Source organism: Carlito syrichta, unplaced genomic scaffold (genome assembly GCF_000164805.1).
Source record: "Carlito syrichta isolate Samal-C Ts95f unplaced genomic scaffold, Tarsius_syrichta-2.0.1 Scaffold315497, whole genome shotgun sequence".
NCBI classification, from domain to species: domain Eukaryota; kingdom Metazoa; phylum Chordata; class Mammalia; order Primates; family Tarsiidae; genus Carlito; species Carlito syrichta.
In genome coordinates this window covers 187,991-206,169 of record NW_007259593.1, presented here as the reverse complement: position 1 = coordinate 206,169, position 18,179 = coordinate 187,991, and the positions used below count along the sequence as shown (strand labels likewise).

The following is an 18,179-nucleotide window of genomic DNA, read 5'->3' as shown; positions in this document are numbered from 1 at the left end:
TAACTTTTGACCATATGACATTTTTAAATACTGGAGGTATTTCTTTTTTTGGTACAGCTTTCCCCATTACTCATTATCATAAGTAATGAGTAATGACCAAAACTCCTACTTATAAGTAGGTGTGAGTAGATGAATAGATAGAGATTATGTAAATATATGTGGAATGTAGATACATATTTCATACATGTAAAAATCACACAGCTTTTTACTATACATAGTACTGATTTTTTTTCTTTTCTTTTTTTTTTTTTTTGAGTTGGCGTCTTACTCTATCGCCCAGGCTAGAGTGCGGCAGCATGTTCACAGCCATCCCGTTGTCGACATGCTGGGCTCCGGCGATCCTTCCACCTCAGCCTTCCAAGTAGCTGGAACTTCAGGCATGCACTACCATGTCCGGCTAACTTTTTGATTTATGGTGGAGATGAAGTCTTGCCATGTTGCCCAGGCTGTTCTCAAACCAGTGGGCTCAGGCAGTCCTCTCACCTCGGCCTCCCAAAGTGCTGGGATTACAGACTTGAGCCACCGCGCCTGGCGGAGTACTGATTTTTTTCATATCTGCCGACACCTAAGGAATGAGTAATGACCAAAACACTGAAATTGAAAGTGGTACTCTAATATCTGGTAATTGAGAAACAAAGAATGATATGGAAGTTAATGATCCAAATTGGAGATTACTTCTTAAACTTCCAAATTTATGTAATATACATGCATGCCTGTCAGTTTCCATGTATATATTCACAACAGTGCTTATAATACATGAAATTATATCACTTTCTAATGAGAGCACATCAAATAATATACTTTTTCTTATATCATGTATTATGACTTTAGTGCATTCATCTATAAAGTCTGTGTAGGTGTTCTAAATGTTCTAATACTTTATACTCATCTTTTAAAAATTAGTTTGTCTCTACCCTCTGTCACCTGTCATTTTTTGCTTCCTTTGCCTGCCTGCCTGAAGCAACTTTGTTTTGGGTTTTTATTTTAACCTTTAATCCCTTCAGATGTGCTGTGAGCTGGAGATTCATTCTGTGAACATTGTTATCCAGATTTTTTAGTGTGATGTGAAGAGAACTGCCTTGATGCCTGTAGTTTATAACTACAGCTAGGGGTCTTTCTCCTTTCAATAAATCATGTGGGTCCCTTAAGAATTTCATAGTTTTAGCGCTTAAGTTGAGGTCTTTGATTCATTTTTAGTTAATTTTTGCCTATGGGCCAAACTTTATTCTTTTGCATATGATATCCAGTTCCTTTCTTTAAATCTGAACTGCTTGATATTTGATCTTGAATTATTTTGTGTGGTTAGTTTTAGATATTTTCTCATTGAACAAAACTGAATTTTATATACCAATTAGTATTATTTTTTTCCTTCAGGTAACTCTAAAAGCAGAGAGAATGGTGATGTGGCTGGTGATGTCTACCCTTTTTGGCTAGTGACCCTTACTTACATCTTTGTATATATAGCCATCCTAGTAAGGTGTAGGTTTGATAAATTTATGTTTGGGTGATTAGTATCCTTCAAGGAATTTTATTGGTAAAATATTATTAGTTTAGTGTGTGCATATTTTGTGCGTTTCCATTTTTTTTTTTTTTTTTTGAGTTGGGAGTCTCACTCTGTCGCCCAGACTGGAGTGCAGTGACCGCTGCCGACCACTGCAGCCTCGACTGCTGGGCTCCGGTGATCCATCCGCCTCAGCCTTCCAAGTAGCTGGAACTACAGGCGCGTGCTACCACACCTGGCTAGTTTTTGGATTTATTGTAGAGATGAGGTCTCACCAAGTTGCCCAGGTGGGTCTCGAACCCACGGGCTCAGGGAATCCACTCACCTCAGCCTCCCAAGGCGCGGGATTACAGGCTAAGCCACTGAGCCCGGCTTGTGCGTTTCTTAATGCCAGTGTTATAACTTAGAACACTGGCCCTGCAAGATATTAGGTGTTCCATAAAAACCAGTTCACTGGCTACATAGGTTTGGGAAATTCAGCTCTTGAAGTTTGACATGGATTGTAAGGACATTAAAGGCTCAGAGAAGGCTTGTCGTACAGAACGTTATTTAGGTTTATTTAAACCATTATCTCTCAAGCCTGTTTAACCATGGAACATTTTTAAAAGACGCTCACTAACTTCCTGTGGGCCATCAGTGTTCTGAAAAACAAATTTGGACAGCACAAGATAGTAAAGATACATCTGTTATTTGAATGTTCTTGTTGTGGTTTTAGCTTTAGGCTCTCAGCACTTCTCTTGCTGGACATGGGGGCTGGAACCTGGCTACTACACGCCTGGGCTGGGCTAAAGTCAGGGGTCCCTCTTCTCATGTGCTGGCATAAAAGGCAGAGTCTCCTTTCAGACCTATGACTCTCGTTCTGCAGAGGGAACTGCTGCCTAGTTGTACTAATTAGCATGTCCACCGATCAAGTGGGGGGTCATGACTATTCACTAACCCCTTCCTCAGTGTGCTTATTGTGCCCACTGCTCCTCAGCCACCATGGCCAACTTTTCCTTTCTGACTTTAGGGCCTTTGGCCTCCTCTTCATCCTTTTGCTTCTGGTACACCTGCCTCCTCCAAGTCATGTCCTCAGCAGGGACCCCAACCCCTCATCCCTCATCCAAAGCTTATTCCTGTCATCCTCTCGTGATATCATAATTGTAGCTACACACAGCAGGTACCTTTGTGTGTTCCCTTTTTCCCCACCAGACCATGGGCTCTGTAAGGACAGGGTTGATGTTGCCGTTGTCAGCACAGGACCTGACACACTAGAGCACTCAGTGAATGGTTGTAAAACAAGTAAAACAGCAGGGCCTGGTGTTGGGATGACCAGGTTTCAAGGTGTCTTCTGTATCAGAACAAATTCAGCCTTCTTATTTACAGAACATAAATGCCAGTTATTCTCATCGCTAGTTTGATGCTATTTCATTAATGGAAACACTGCAGTTCTCACATTAAATACGATAGAAATTAATGGTTCTATATGCGTTTCCACCAAAGAGCAGTATTTTGGGAACGAAATCTCCTATTATGAAGAAGTTGCATCTAAGGATATATTTTTTCAACAGCAACATCTGCGCAAGTGGATGGAAGTGGTGGTCATCACCCACAAAGGGGGCCAGAGGAGCGACGGAAACGTGAGTGACTTGTTTGTTTCTGGGAAGGGCACCCATGCTGCACACTGCCGGTGTCACTCCAATGCGGAGCAGTGCTTTTAATTAAAATGCCGGTCAGAAACTTCTGTGATTATAGTCCATGTTAAATGTTAAATTGTTAAACACATTTTATTAGTATTAATTTTGCTTTTATTTCTTTCGATTGCTGGGCGTTCCTTTTTATGTTTCTTTAAAATGTTCCCTTTGTTCACTTCAATATGACGTTTCTGTTGATGAGAATTCTGGGAAGCTTGAATGTTAGTATTTCAATTTTACTAGTTCTGCTTTAAACAGTATATTTTCTAGACTGTTCTTGGCAGCTGCTGTTTACATGGTGGTGCGTTCCTCAGCTATTGTTTCCATTGCTTTCCATCATTGGGTGGTCGGTAAATGTTTGTGTTTAATCATTATTGCCTGACGAAATCAACTAGAAATTTTTTTTAGGCCTTTTAAAGCATTAAGGAGAATGTAACAAGACAGCACATAAATACTGGCATGTATATTTTCTAGGTCTAAATTCTTCACTCCCATTGCTTGCCAGAAACTAAATGACTAGCACTTCAAAGCACATTTGTATGGTTTTGAGGGAAAACCGTTTAGTTAAATCTTTTAAAGTATCATGTGGGTTATTAAAGATTTGTCTCTTAAAAATGCATGCTTTCTACTGTTTTAAATCTAATATTATTTGTATATGTTAATTTTCTAAATATTTTTTTTAGTTGATGATGTCCTACCAGTGGAATTGTATTTTCCATCAGTTTTATAATACCTAGAGAAATTCTACAGCAGTCTCCCTATTAGGGACGTCCTTATAGTTCTTCAGAGGCATAATTAACGTGGCTTTTGTCCTCTTGTGCCTTTGTTGGATGTGTTTCATCCCAACTTGGATTTTTTTTTTTTTGGCTTTTTTATGCTTTGTTTTGACCATTCTGTGTCAAGGTGTCTTGTTTATATAAGTCTTGTTTCCTGCTGCTTCTAAACAGCCGACTAAGCAAACCTACACCAGAATTTTAAACTTTTTGTGGAATTTATATTCCGTGCATGATCCCTTTGAAAGTTTATATGTGCAGAAAAAAAATCAGGAAATCTTCACAGAGGATAGCAGAGTATTAATAAAGCCCAAATTCTTGGGAGTAGGTACAGGTGCTTCTGCTTCTCCTCTCCATCTCATCTGTTAGGTACTTTTGCTTTAAAATTTACACTTGTTTTTTGTAATAAGCTGTTCCTGAGAAACATAGTTCTAGAATAAACATAAAAAATCCAAGTAGATAGATGAATGTCTTCAACTGAATAAAAAAGACTTCGTAAACTTTGCAGCAAATGATTTGTAGGTGGCAGGGCAGTTGTAAGGGGATGTAGTCGTGGGTATTGGGAAGTTCCTCAGCTCCTCCTGGAACATTTTTGTCATCCCCAGGAAAGCCCAGCTGCATGAGATTGGCCATGTGTCTGAAACTCAAAGGCCATGAGTTTTGGGGTCTGGAGACAGCTGGCATGGTAGTGGTGTCATACTCTTAAGCCCAGTGCCAGGCCACCGTTCTGCTCTTGAGCTCTCTGATCATTTTCTATGGGTGTTAAACAGGATGGGGAATGGGTCTTGAAAAGTAGTTTGGTCCTATTTGGTAGATTCCCCAATTAATACTGTTTAGTTGAGACACTCTAATTGAAGATATGCTCAATAGTTGACTAGAAAGTAAATTAAAACTCCTTTGGAACTTTGGAGACCCCTGATGGTCAAGAACTTTGCCCTTTCACCATGCATAGGAAGCTTCTCATTTTAATACTGAGCTTACAGCAGAGACCACACGGCCATCTGTTATGCCTGTTCTCTGCACACACATGCGTATGCACACACAGACACACACAAACCTAGTTGTAGGAAGACGGCGCTTCATTTCACATGAAAATCCTCTTGACTGGGAAGGAAGTTTTTTTTTTTTGTTTAAAAAAAAATAAATGTCTTACCATGTCGCATAAAATCTTAAATTATTCATGTTAACAAAGAGGTTTAAATTTTTTTTTTTTGCATACAAGGTCTTATAGTTTCTCACCTTACATAAGAATTCTGAAACCCTATTTTGGAAATTTGATTTAGGGAAGAAGTCTACTCTCTGTTAGACACTCTCTGTCAGAAGGGCTGTGTTTGATATCTGAAGGTGGAAGGTGTGCTTTTTTGCTGTTGAGCATTTGTTAATTATTGTGTGCTTTCTGATAATTGTGTCTTTACTGTCTTGTTAACCCCTATAATCCTTACTGTGTTTGAGTATATGGGAAGTTTTTATGTAAATAACATAAATAGAAAAAAGATGATTTTCCTCCCCATCCTCAGGAAAGCATTTCCGAGTGCGGGAGATGTCCCTTGTCTCCATTCTGTCAGTTTGAGGTGAGAACAACCTATTAACAGTCAGTTTATGACTTGCAATGTGAAGAACAGTTTATCTTTTCTTTTCTTTTCTTTTCTTTTCTTTTTACCTTTCTGTTGCCTTTTTTCATGCTGTAATTTTTGTTTTGGTTCAGCCTGCCGTGGAAGGGGTAGAGGTGAGAATTTCAGTGGAGTTGCAGGAGGGGGTTGTTGTCGTATCTGGTTTTGCTGTGACTTGTTAGCTGTGTTGTGGTTCTGTAATGGACAGAGTGCGTTGTGCCTTTGAGTGCAGTGAACTGTATCGTCTGTCTGTGGCAGAGTTGTATTAGTACCATTGCTGTGAACTGTCCGGATGCCAAGCATGTTTTGTATTAGGTCGTTTCAAGCAAGATTCTAAGTTCATGTTAGAATTGCCATATCTCAATACTATTTAAGATTGAATTAGATTCTGCTATTATAACCTTCATCTGAATGCGTATATCTAACAACCTCCTGAGAGGAAACTCCGCAAAGAATATATTATACCTGCTAGAAATTGGGAGTAATTACATTTTCTTTCACACTACTGACTTTGACTGCTCTGGATTTAAAACCTCATTGTTTGTCCCACCCACCCAGAACCCTTCATTTCTCTCTCTCTCTCTCTCTCTCTCTCTCTCTCTCGGTCTTTCCCTTTTTCTCTCACACACACTCACACGTACACTGATGCAGTTGCAACACTGTGTGAATCTGGTCAGTGAAACTCTCAGCCTTCCCTCTTTTGTAAAATGGGGATATAACATCTGTCGTTCCTGTCTTCCAGTAGTGTTGTGAAGACCAGCAGAAGTGCTTTTTGTGGCAGTCTTTGAAACTGAAACACCATAATACAAAAGTAACATCATAACCATAGAAAGTTATAATTTCAGGATGAAATTTACTCTGTCCAATGACATGCATATTCTGTAGGAGAGAACTGTAGGAGGGATGGAGCTGATACTGAGCTCATTTTCCTAGTTTCTTACCCATCTGTTTGCTTTGCCTTTTGGTGTAAAGAGACATTTTGAAAAGTATCTCAAGTGCTGCTGGGAGTGAGGTCCTTTCTGACTAGTGTTATTATCCCCATTTTACCATGAATATCATACCACATGGTACGGGTCGGCACATCAGGGCGGCTTCCCTTCCCTGTGGCCATGTAGAACTACTTTGAATGGCAGAAACAAAACTCTGGAAACTGAAAACGGAAAGTTGGAATGACTCTCAGTAATCCACCACTGAGCTGTCAGACGTTAGGAAATACAAAACCTTAGCCGGGTGTGGTGGTGCTCACCTGTAATTCTAGCTACTTAGAAGGCTGAGGCGGAAGGATCTCCTGAGTCCGGTAGGTTGAGACTGCAGTCACCGTGAGTGTCACTGCACTCCAGCCTGGGCAACAGAGTGAAACTTCCACTCAAAAAAAAAGGAAGTACAAAGCCCTTGGCTTTTCTCAGATTTTTAATATAATTCAATGGAGCAGTTTGTCAGCTTTATTTTTGAGGCCTGGTTGACAAATACTTTGTGCCATGATTAGTTGTTTATTTACGTTGATATTTAGTTTGTAGGCAAATACCTATATATTTTTTGAGGAACTTTGTCTACTAGGTTTTGAGGACAAAAGAAGTCTCTGCCCTTAGATCTTAGCGTGTTGGGAAGAGACCCCATGATGCCACAGTAAAGGGGGCAGTCCTAATGCTATCCTGGCCACAGGTGGGATTGTCCACACCTCTGTGAGGAGGACTAGCATAGGCAACCCGTAAGGTTACCTCCAGCACTTAGCACACACATGAAACAAACAGCACGATCATGTCCAGTATACACAACTCAGCTCTCCTCACCCAAATTGACAGAGGCACTCTGAAGGCCATAAGGCAGTCAGTTTCCTTAGAACACAGCACAGTTACAATCTAAGACTGGTAAGTAGTGGCTTTTTACATGTTAACTCTTTGCTTTATTGGCTAGTTTTGTGAACATAGTTAGACTGTTGTAGGGTCTGTAGTGATGTTGATCTCTCTTGCTAGCTAACTAGTTGACATATTTATAATTTCTGGTTTTCTTTATTAGGAAATGAAGATTTGTTCTGCAATTATAAATCTTTTTCATCTGATCCCAGCTGCACCTCAGACTTTGGTCAAGCCTTTATTAGAGGTTGTAATGAAAACTGAACGAGCAATGCTAATTGAGGTAGGGGTCAAACTGAAGGTTAATTCTGATTCCTCCTCCATCTGATGCTTGTAATGTTTTCACTTGTTATGTTTTACATGGATTAATCTTAACAGTGTAAAGATGTTAGGTATTGATGTTTGCTTATGGTTGTTAGTGCACTGCAGAGATGAGAGGAAAGTACTTGTTCTTACCTTGTTAGATAGGTAGACAGAAAAGCCTCAGACCCTGAGAAGAGGAAGGTGTGAGACATAGTGTGTGCATGTGTTTTGTAGGCAGGCAGTCCATTCAGAGAGCCTCTAATCAAGTTCCTGACTCGACATCCCTCGCAGACGGTGGAACTATTCATGATGGAAGCCACACTGAACGATCCCCAGTGGAGCAGAATGTTTATGGTAAGAGCTCCAAGCAACTGGAGTCAGAGTCCTTGCAAATGTGTGTCAGCCAGTGTGCTCTAAATGATAAATTCATGTTTCACTGTTCTGTGTCCTGGTTTCATTTTTCTCAGCGATTAGAAACAACATTAGCTGGGCTCGGTGACTCAACCTGTAATCACGTACCTTTGGGAGGCTGAGGTGAGTGGATTGCCTGAGCCCACGGGTTCGAGACCCGCCTGGCCAACTTGGTGAGACCTCACCTCTACAATAAATCAAAATGAGCCGGGCGTGGTAGCACGTGCCTGTAGTTCCAGCTACTTGGAAGGCTGAGGCGGAAGGATCGCCAGAGCCCAGCAGGTTGAGTGGCCACTGCACTCCAGTCTGGGCAACAGAATGAGATTCCAACTCAAAAAAAAAAAAGAAAGAAAAAAGAAGCAACATTGCTGTTTGGTTGTGTATATGAAAAGCTCAGGTCCAGTATCCACTCTTTGTAGGATTTTGGAGGTGGTAACAAATGAGTGCACTGCCAGAATTGTTAAATTATAATCATAAAATGTGATTGCTGTTTAAGCATCTTTTTAGAAGGGTGATTACAGTGATTTTTTTTTTTTTAATGACCAGGTCTTACTACATTGCTTAGGCTGATCTCAAACTCTTGGACTCAGGCAGTGCTCCTTGATTTCCCAAAGTGTTAAGATTATAGGCTTGAGCAACTATGCCCAACCATGATTTTTTTTTTTTAACCTGCCTTGAGAGATTTAGGAAGAACCTTAGTAATTTATGTTCCTTAACCTTATGTGAATTTGGTAGGCTTAAAACAGAATTTCTATCTGTATGCTTTCAGAGTTTTTTAAAACACAAAGATGCCAGACCTCTGCGGGATGTTTTGGCAGCCAACCCCAACAGGTTCATCACACTGCTGCTGCCAGGTGGCACTCAGACGGCTGTGCGCCCCGGCTCACCCAGCACCAGCAACATGCGCCTGGACCTCCAGTTCCAGGCCATCAAGGTAGAGCTTCTTCCCTAGGCCTGATTCCCAAAAGTTTAATCAAGGCACAGTTCCCTAATTGTCTCTTCTTTGGCAGATCATAAGTATTATAGTTAAAAATGATGATTCCTGGTTGGCCAACCAGCACTCTCTGGTGAGCCAGTTGAGGCGCGTGTGGGTTAGTGAAACCTTTCAAGAAAGACACCGCAAGGAGAACATGGCTGCTACCAACTGGAAGGAGCCCAAACTGCTGGCCTACTGTCTGCTGAACTACTGCAAGTGGGTGCATCTTGTGGGCCTTGTGTTGTGTGACTTGCTCTGTCCAGAAAGCTAAACTGGAGCTTCCTTCCTAGTTTGTGTCAAGCTGTGTTTCACTGGATATGTGCGATCATATTTGTTGTGGAGAATGGGCTGTGATTTTGAGCTTTTAGAGACAAGGCTGGGATGATACTTAGTTATGAAATCTGCCACAAGTTAACCTGTTTTCTTATTTTGACCCTTTAGAAGGAATTACGGAGATATAGAATTGCTGTTCCAGCTGCTACGAGCCTTTACTGGTCGTTTTCTCTGCAACATGACCTTCTTAAAAGAGTATATGGAGGAAGAGATTCCTAAAAATTATAGCATCGCTCAGAAACGTGCCCTGTTTTTTCGCTTTGTAGACTTCAATGACCCCAACTTTGGAGATGAATTGAAAGCCAAGGTAAATCTCACTCTTATGCAGTAGAAGGCTATGGGTGTTTAGGCTGGTTTTCCAGGGAACTTTGGGTCCTATTCCTTTACTGCTCTGTCTTTCTTGAATAGGTTGAGTTTGGTGCAGTGGCATGCCTGTATTCCTAGATACATGGGAAGTTGAAGCAGGATGATTGCTTGAGCTCAACAGTTCAAGGCTATAGTGCACCATGATCGTGCCTATAAAAAGCCACTGCACTTAGTGAGGCCCATCTCTTTTAAAAAAAAAAGGACTGGGCTGTGGATGAAAAAATGCCATTGCTGAGGAGTGTGAGGCAGATCCAGCAGTGAACCAGTGTTAAAAAGTTGTTTGTTGGTTTTCATGTTTTTAGAAAATGACTTGTATGAAGTGAGAAGAATAAATCAAGCTGATGTCTCTTTTCTGCAACTTTTAACCTGCATTTCCAATTGCTGCTTGACTAGAAGTCAAGATTAGTCGTCATACCCTTTGTTGAGTTCTGTCTTCATGATGTGGTGTGACCCAAACTGGCTGTCTTTTCCTACCTTATTAGAGAAATAAATAGCATGTCTTTGTTTTTCTCCTTCTTTCTTTTTAAAATTTTGTTTCATAGGTTCTGCAGCATATCTTGAATCCTGCTTTCTTATACAGCTTTGAGAAGGGCGAAGGAGAGCAGCTCTTAGGACCTCCCAATCCAGAAGGAGATAACCCAGAAAGCATCACCAGTGTTTTTATAACCAAGGTGGTATCACTAACTAAGTGCATGGGCATGAGAAGTAGCTTGACAGATGAATGATTGTATGTGTGTATGTGTAGGAGGGTTCATTGAGATAAGTTTATTTCCCCAAGGCCTTTGTTTCTCATGATTGCATTAGTTTAGAGCAAAACATTACATTATAGTTCTTTTTTCCCCCTCACATTTTATTGGATAAAGTAAATCCACATTGCAATTCTTATTAGTGAATTTTTGAAGGCAGCCTTACTTGGGAATGAATTAACTTTTCCAGTGTTAATAAGAGGGAACCCCAAAGAAACCAGCGTTATTTTTTGGAGGGCAGACTCTTAGTATAGGCTTCCCTCACTAGGAAAGTGTTCTAGGAACTGATTGGTATCAGTGTTGTTATGAGAGACTGTGCTTGGCTTCATTGAATTATTTTTGGAGATTCAACATGTTTACCCATTTCATAATGGGTGACTTACAAGTGTACTGCATTGAGTATTCAGCAGTCTTTAACCAAAAACAGCATGATCTCTGTGCTCTACCCTCCCTGTTCACCCCATCTCCCACTAAGCGACTTTTTTTAGTTTTGCTAGGAGAAAAAGTCCTCAAAGCAAAATGTTTCTGTGTAGAAGAGGTGAAACTAAAAATAGCAGAAGCACTAAAAGGCATCAAAATTGATGAGTTAAAAAACTGTTTTGAGCAGTGGAACAAGTGTCTCAATAGGTGTAGTGTATCATAATTGCAATCACAACACTTTTTTTTTTTTTGAGTTGGAGTCTCACTCTGTCATCCAGACTGGAGTGCGGTGGCCGGGAGCGGCCACCGCAACCTCGACCTGCTGGGCTCCGGTGATCCTTCCGCCTCGGTCTTCTAAGTAGCCGGAATTACAGGCATGCACTACTACGCCCGGCTGATTTTTTGATTTATTGTAGAGATGAGGTCTCGCTGCCCAGGCGTGTCTCGAACTCGCGGGCTCAGGCAATCCACTCACCTCAGCCTCCCAAAGGCGCGGAATTACAGGCTGAACCACTGAGCCCGGCTTACAACACATTTTTTATAAATAAATTCTGGGTTTGTTTGGAGTCTCCCTTGTAGATTCTAATCAGAAACAATATATCTCAATGAAAATGTATGTATAGTTATTTTATGAAAACCCCTATTGCTAGTCAGCAGAATTTTGACATTCTATTTTCATCTTTAGCTTTGCAAAACAATACTAAAAGCCAGTGAAAATATTACACCCGATCCAGTTGCTGCTGTAGTCCTTTCTTGCCAACCCAATGAAACACAGTTGTGGTAGTAGTTGTGTCTGAAATGAGCTTGGGTTTTAAGGTTTCTGTGCATTTTTATAGTAGCTTTACAGTTTACACTAGAGAGGTGTTTTTTAAATTAATTGCCTGCATTGTGTGATTTCCCTAAGGCTTATTGTGTTGAACCTCACTGTTATAAGGTGTGTTTGCCTTGAGATTGTTATATTGAGTGTTGTGTGTTGGGATTCTGAGTGATCAACATTCCCCATTGGAAATGTGAATAACAAGTCTCTAGAAGGACTACTAACTAGAGTACTTACTAACACTCTTTGGAAGCACATATTCTGTCCTAGGATCAAGGCAGAGAGGACTTTTGTTCCCATTGGCAGGTTCTTTGGTCCTTTAAGATGAACCTTCTTCCTGCAATGTTGACACCCCACCCTGGGGATTAGAGATGAGCCAAAGCTTTATTCTTGGTTCACTTACTGATATTTACCTTACTCTTGGCAATTATAGGGAGATGGTGGCCCAGGCAGGGTTCTTTCTCCTGTGTTACCTTCTCTGGTCTGTGTTTCCTGGGTCAGATGCTGCTGATTGGAGCCAGTGAAGAGTTGGGATTTTGAATGTTGGGATAAGGAAAAAGGGGTAGGCAGGCTGAAGTTGGGGGTTGGAGGGAGTTGCCAAGAATTAGCAGATCTGGGGAAGAGTAGATCTTTAGGGGCTAAAGGAGACCTTGCTAAAAAACACAGTTATGATGGAGGACTTCACTCATTCTGTTTTTCAGAATTGGACAGATGTGGTAGATAGAGTGGTTAGAATACTTAGCTGAGCCAGGCGCAGTGGCTCACACCTGTAATCCCAGCACTTTTGGAAGCAGAGGCGAGAGGATTGCCTGAGCCTAGGGGTTCGAGACCAGCCTGGGCACCTTGGCAAGACCTCGTCTCTACAATAAATCAAAAAATTAGCTGGGCGTGGTGGCTCATGCCTGTGGTTCTAGCTACTTGGAAGGCTGAGATGGAAGGATTGCCTGAGCCCAGCAGGTCAAGGCTGCAGTGGTCGTGAGCAGCATGCTACTGCACTCCAGCCTGGGTGACAGTGAGAATCCAGCTCAAAAAAAAAAAAAAGAATACTTAGTTGAATTGAATGATGCTGTCATTACACTTGATTTAATAGAGGTATGTAAAATATTCTTCAAAGAAGTTATTATTTTTTTTTTACATCTGTGAAACATATGTGATAATCTGTCAGATGCTTGGTCACGAAGAAAGCAATAACAGTTTTTTGAAAATAGATTTTTCCAGGTCACATTTTCTAATCGTAGTACAGAAAAATAAGGAATAGATAAAAGTTTACCAGGAAGCCGGGCTCGGTGGCTCAGCCTGTAATCCCGTGCCTTTGGGAGGCTGAGGTGAGTGAATTGCCTGAGCCTGCGGGTTCGAGACCCACCTGGCCAACTTGGCAAGACCTCATCTCTACAATAAATCAAAAAATGAGCCGGGCGTGGTAGCGCGCAGCTGTTATTCCAGCTACTTGGAAGGCTGAGGTGGAAGGATCGCCAGAGCCCAGCAAGTCGAGGCTGCGGTGGCCAGGAGCAGTCACTGCACTCCAGTCTGGGCGACAGAGTGAGACTCCAACACACACACACACACACACACAAAAATAGTTTACCAGGAAAAAAATCTCAACTACTTGGAAATTGAGAAATTCAGTCCTAAAATCACCTTGAATCAAAGAGGAAGTCTTCCTTTCCACCTCAAACTCTTTTACCCACTGCATTTTGACTTCTAAGCCTACCCCCGCCTTTATGTTAAAATTAATTTGGCGAGTTTATAATCCATTTTTAAAGGGAAAATGGACGGGACATTATTGATCCCCTCATTATAAAACTTAATATTACGTGTGTGTGTGTGTGTGTGTGTGTGTGTGTGTGTGTGTGTTTGTGTATCATTTGAGCTCAGCAGTTTGAGGCTATAGTGTACCATGACTGTGCCTATAAATAGCCACTGTACCCCATCTCTTTAAAAAAAAAAACAACAGGCTGGGCTGTGGATGAAAAATTGCCATTGCTGAGGAGTGTAAGGCAAATCTGACAGTGAACCAGTATTGTAGTTGTTTGTTAGTTTCCTTGTTTTTAGATGTACCCTTGTAGGCAACACACTTCAAAATCAGAGATGAGTTCTTCCTGGCTTTTCTTTGCCGGCAGGTCTTGGACCCAGAGAAGCAAGCAGACATGCTGGACTCCCTGAGGATTTACCTTCTGCAGTATGCCACGCTGCTGGTAGAGCACGCCCCCCACCACATCCATGACAACAACAAGAATCGCAACAGCAAGCTGCGCCGCCTAATGACCTTTGCGTGGCCCTGCCTGCTCTCCAAGGCTTGTGTGGACCCTGCTTGCAAATACAGTGGACACTTACTTCTGGCACACATTATTGCCAAATTTGCAATACATAAGAAAATCGTCCTTCAGGTATTTTGCAAGGTTCCCCACCCTGTCCACCCAACATTTACATGAATCCCACACAGGTACATCTTGCTTCCTTGCACAGTTTCAGCTTCTCCTCTTGTATTGTCAGTTCCCAGTAACATTTTAAAATGTTCACCTCTGCCATCTCATAAAAACTATGAAAAGACAGTAGTGGCTCATGCCTATAATCCCAGTACTTTGGGAGGCTTAAGCAAGAGGATTGCTTGAACCCAGGAGTCTTGAGACCAGCTAGGCAACATAGTGAGACCTTATCTCTATGAAAACAAAAAAAAAAGCCATGAGGAAGCAAATGTCTTTTTCTTCCACTTATGAGGTCCCTAGAATTGTCAGATTCATAGAGACAGAAAGTAGAATGGTAGTTACCAGGGCTGAGGGAGGGGAAATGGGGAGTTAGTGATTAATGAGTGGAATTTCAGTTTGTGAAGAAAAAAAAGTTCTAGAGATAGATGGTGATGGCTGTACAACAGTGTGAACTTGCTTAATGCCACTGAATTGTACACTTAAATATGGTTAAGATAGCAAATTCTTTGTCATATATATTTTGCCACAATAAAATAAAATTTGGGACCCTCAAACAATGAATCTTGTCAGGATTATTCATAGTCTCTCTCACCTCCCCAGTTATTGCCCTGTTCTTGTTCCTTTATAGCCTTGCTTTTGAAGCAAAACATCTCCCTTTCCACCTCAAGCTTCTCTATCCATTGCATACTGGCTTCTAACTCTGGTATTCCATTGAAAGTGTTTTCGAAAGGGTCCCACCCAGCACACTTCTTTTAGCCAAAGACAATAGGTACTTTGAACCTGCATCTTATAATCCCTCTGTGATGTGGGTGGTATCGATCACTTCTTGGAGTCTATCAGTGGCTTAGGCTGTGATGTCAGGCATCACAGTTTTGTTTCCTCCATTCACAAGGTCTATGTCCCATGGCAAGTTAACATCTCTGTGTAAGAATTAAATGTAAGGATACACGCTAGTGTTCAACATTTGTCTTACTCTATGAAACCACCTTTGATGGTTTTCCCCTGACCACTTTCTCTTGTGAACTTCTGTGATGTTAAACTCAGATCAGGTAAAGTCAGTGACTTCTCAGGGTCTCCTCCCATAGGCCCTTGAGGTGGAACCAGTCTCTGTGATTGCATTGCTTTCCCCCGTTGTCCCAGAGACACACCCAAGGGCCATCTTTGGTGTTTCTCCTCAGAGCCCAGGTGTCACAAGTTCTGTTGATTGTGACACCCTTCCTGTCCCCTGTACTGTCATGACTTCACCCCTCACTTGAACTGTTGTAGTTGTCGCATATGACTGCTCCTCCGTCACTCACTGCTTATGGCTGCCCTTCACTCACTCACTGTAGCCAGAGTGAGGTGATCTGTGTGCCTTAGCTAGCCTCCTGCTGTTTAGGCTGGACACAGGATCCCTGCAGGAAGCTAGATCTTGTTCGTCTTTGCATACCCCAGCCTAGCCCAGCATGGCCATGTAATAGACGCTCAATAAATACTAGAATTAATGTATTCATTGATCAAAACTTATTGACAAGAAAGCAACTGAATTTATTCCTAATAAGAGTCCTGAGAAATTATTTTAAAACTCTTTTGCAAAAAATCATGCCTTAGTCCTAAGTGATTACTTATACTTGTTTTTTAAAGCCTTCATTTCTCATATTACATAAGAATTTCTTTCCTGTTTTAGGTTTTTCATAGTCTTCTCAAGGCTCATGCAATGGAAGCTCGAGCAATTGTCAGACAAGCAATGGCCATTTTGACCCCAGCAGTGCCTGCCAGAATGGAGGATGGGCATCAGATGTTGACCCACTGGACCAGGAAGATTATTGTGGAGGAAGGGCACACTGTCCCACAGCTGGTGCACATTCTGCATCTGATAGTACAGCATTTTAAGGTACGTAGGAAGTTCTGTAGACTGACATGGGACTCATTTTCAGGCATGTGCTTTCAATTTTTGTCTGATTTTCTTTCTCTGCAGTTATAAGGTGGCCATTTCTTTTTTAGTAAAGCTGTTTCTGGTTATTGATTAGTTTCTATATGTGTGTATGGCCTTATCAGCATGAACATTGACTTAGTGTAGAGAATATGTCACAGGTGTGCTTCTTTCTGTTTAAGAAAGACATTTTTATTGTAGACACTGCAGCCATTAACACTTTTATGTAGATTAGTTGCTACCTTAAGATGGAAAGTAGTCATCATTAACTCCAGATTTTGGTATCCTGGCTTGGGAAGTGATATTGCCAGCACCTTGCTCTCTATAGCCAGATCACCCCCTTTATGGGATTTATGTATATGTAAATGTTTCTTGTAGCTTTGGAGTATAGGAGAAAGGATTGAATTGAAAGCTTATTCTTTTACATCCAGCTCTTTTTAGAATTAGAAATTTACTTCTTGATATGTCTTAAACTTGTTTGATGTCAAGTCTGAAATTGAGTACATATAACTAGACTCTCCTACCCATCTAAAGAGAATTCAGTTTTTCAGCCTATTTTTAAAATGTTACTAAAAGACTGAAATATACTGTAATGGGATTTAGTAGGGTTGAGGGTAATAAACACATACATAAGATAGTAAGAATTTCCTTGATAAAGTTACGGTTCAGAATTTTGAGCATAAGGGTGGGTTGAGTCTGTATGTTGGGAGTATGTGTGTGCGGTGTGTGGTATATGTCTAGTGTGTGTGGCATGTGTGTATAGTTTGTGTGTAGTTTGTGTTGTGTGTGTGCGTGTATGTATACACACATATGCTAGGACCAAGGTCCAGCATTCCTGACACTACACTGGCACTGTGCCCACAGGTGTACTACCCAGTGCGACATCACTTGGTGCAGCACATGGTGAGTGCCATGCAGAGGCTGGGCTTCACGCCCAGTGTCACCATCGAGCAGAGGAGGCTGGCTGTGGACCTGTCTGAAGTTGTCATCAAGTGGGAATTGCAGAGGATCAAGGATCAGCAAGTAAGAGTGTCACCCCTGGTTGTATTCCTTATACGTCTCCCTAGAAATCAGTCAATAAAGGCAAGTGTGTGTGTATTTTTAAGCCGGATTCAGATATGGACCCAAATTCCAGTGGAGAAGGAGTCAATTCTGTATCATCCTCCATTAAAAGAGGCCTGTCCGTGGATTCTGCTCAGGAAGTGAAACGCTTCAGGACAGCCACCGGAGCCATCAGTGCAGTAAGACCACGTGCTTTCTTTACTGTGCATCCCAGTGGGAGTTTGCTCATTTATTTGGCACATTTTGAATGTGCACTTGCTCAGTGCTGGGCTGCATGCTGGAAAGGCAGCTGGATATAGCTATGCTCACCAGACAGGGGTATTCCCAAATCATCAGACACATTTTTCTTTGTGTTCAGTTAATGTGTTCATGATGGTTAATTACTTGTGGAAAGTCCTCAAGATAAACTCATAGAAAAATTGAGGAGAACTTATGCCCATGTTGTGATGGGTTTTTAAAAAGTCAGGGTGCCCTGTTTTGTTTGCGAGCAGCTACCAAGAGGGTGACTGGCAGTCGCACTCTCTACCCATGCCCAGTGGGGGCCCTGGTAGCCCCGAGCTCTGACCTCAACTGGTGTCAGGGACCCACTGATTTAGGAACATTGATCTGGCCCGCTCTTCTTCCAGCTTCGTATGCCTGCAGTGGCACTCTTCCCCTTCCCTCTACATCCTGCTGCCTTATGCGGCACCTGCATCTACCTGAGGTCTAGTTAGAAACTTACCACCATCTGCACTTGGTCCATGCACTTCTTCCCACACATCTGGTCGGGAACAAGTCTCGTCAGCCTGCCATGAGTATCCCTTGTCTTCTCCTCCACCCTTCACACCACATTTCTAGCCTCTGTCACCTCTCACCAGCAGTGAGCTAAACTGTTTCTCCGTATCTCTCGCTGCCTCCGCTTTTATACCCCTTTATTTCTCGCAAGGAATCAGACTGCCAGAAGCCTTTATTTTCAACACTTAAGTCAGGGAAAACTGGGTGGAGAGTACTTGAAAGC

General features: G+C 41.8%; 1 protein-coding gene across 3 annotated transcripts in view; it reads left to right on the top strand.

Moving 5' to 3' along the window:
• The window catches only part of TRRAP (transformation/transcription domain associated protein), a 147,276-nt gene that overhangs the window by 61,054 nt on the left and 68,043 nt on the right, over positions 1-18,179 (top strand). The window contains exons 30-42 of one of the 3 annotated variants that reach the window (XM_008072896.2): positions 3,052-3,120; positions 5,465-5,518; positions 5,653-5,673; positions 7,574-7,693; positions 7,948-8,067; positions 8,894-9,058; positions 9,135-9,316; positions 9,542-9,740; positions 10,342-10,470; positions 13,903-14,169; positions 15,875-16,081; positions 16,985-17,143; positions 17,227-17,361. In XM_008072896.2, the coding sequence (XP_008071087.1) occupies positions 3,052-3,120; positions 5,465-5,518; positions 5,653-5,673; positions 7,574-7,693; positions 7,948-8,067; positions 8,894-9,058; positions 9,135-9,316; positions 9,542-9,740; positions 10,342-10,470; positions 13,903-14,169; positions 15,875-16,081; positions 16,985-17,143; positions 17,227-17,361 (1,827 nt within the window). The remainder of the gene's footprint in view (positions 1-3,051; positions 3,121-5,464; positions 5,519-5,652; positions 5,674-7,573; positions 7,694-7,947; positions 8,068-8,893; positions 9,059-9,134; positions 9,317-9,541; positions 9,741-10,341; positions 10,471-13,902; positions 14,170-15,874; positions 16,082-16,984; positions 17,144-17,226; positions 17,362-18,179) is intronic. The other 2 variants (XM_021706378.1, XM_021706379.1) reach the window with 2 other exon arrangements.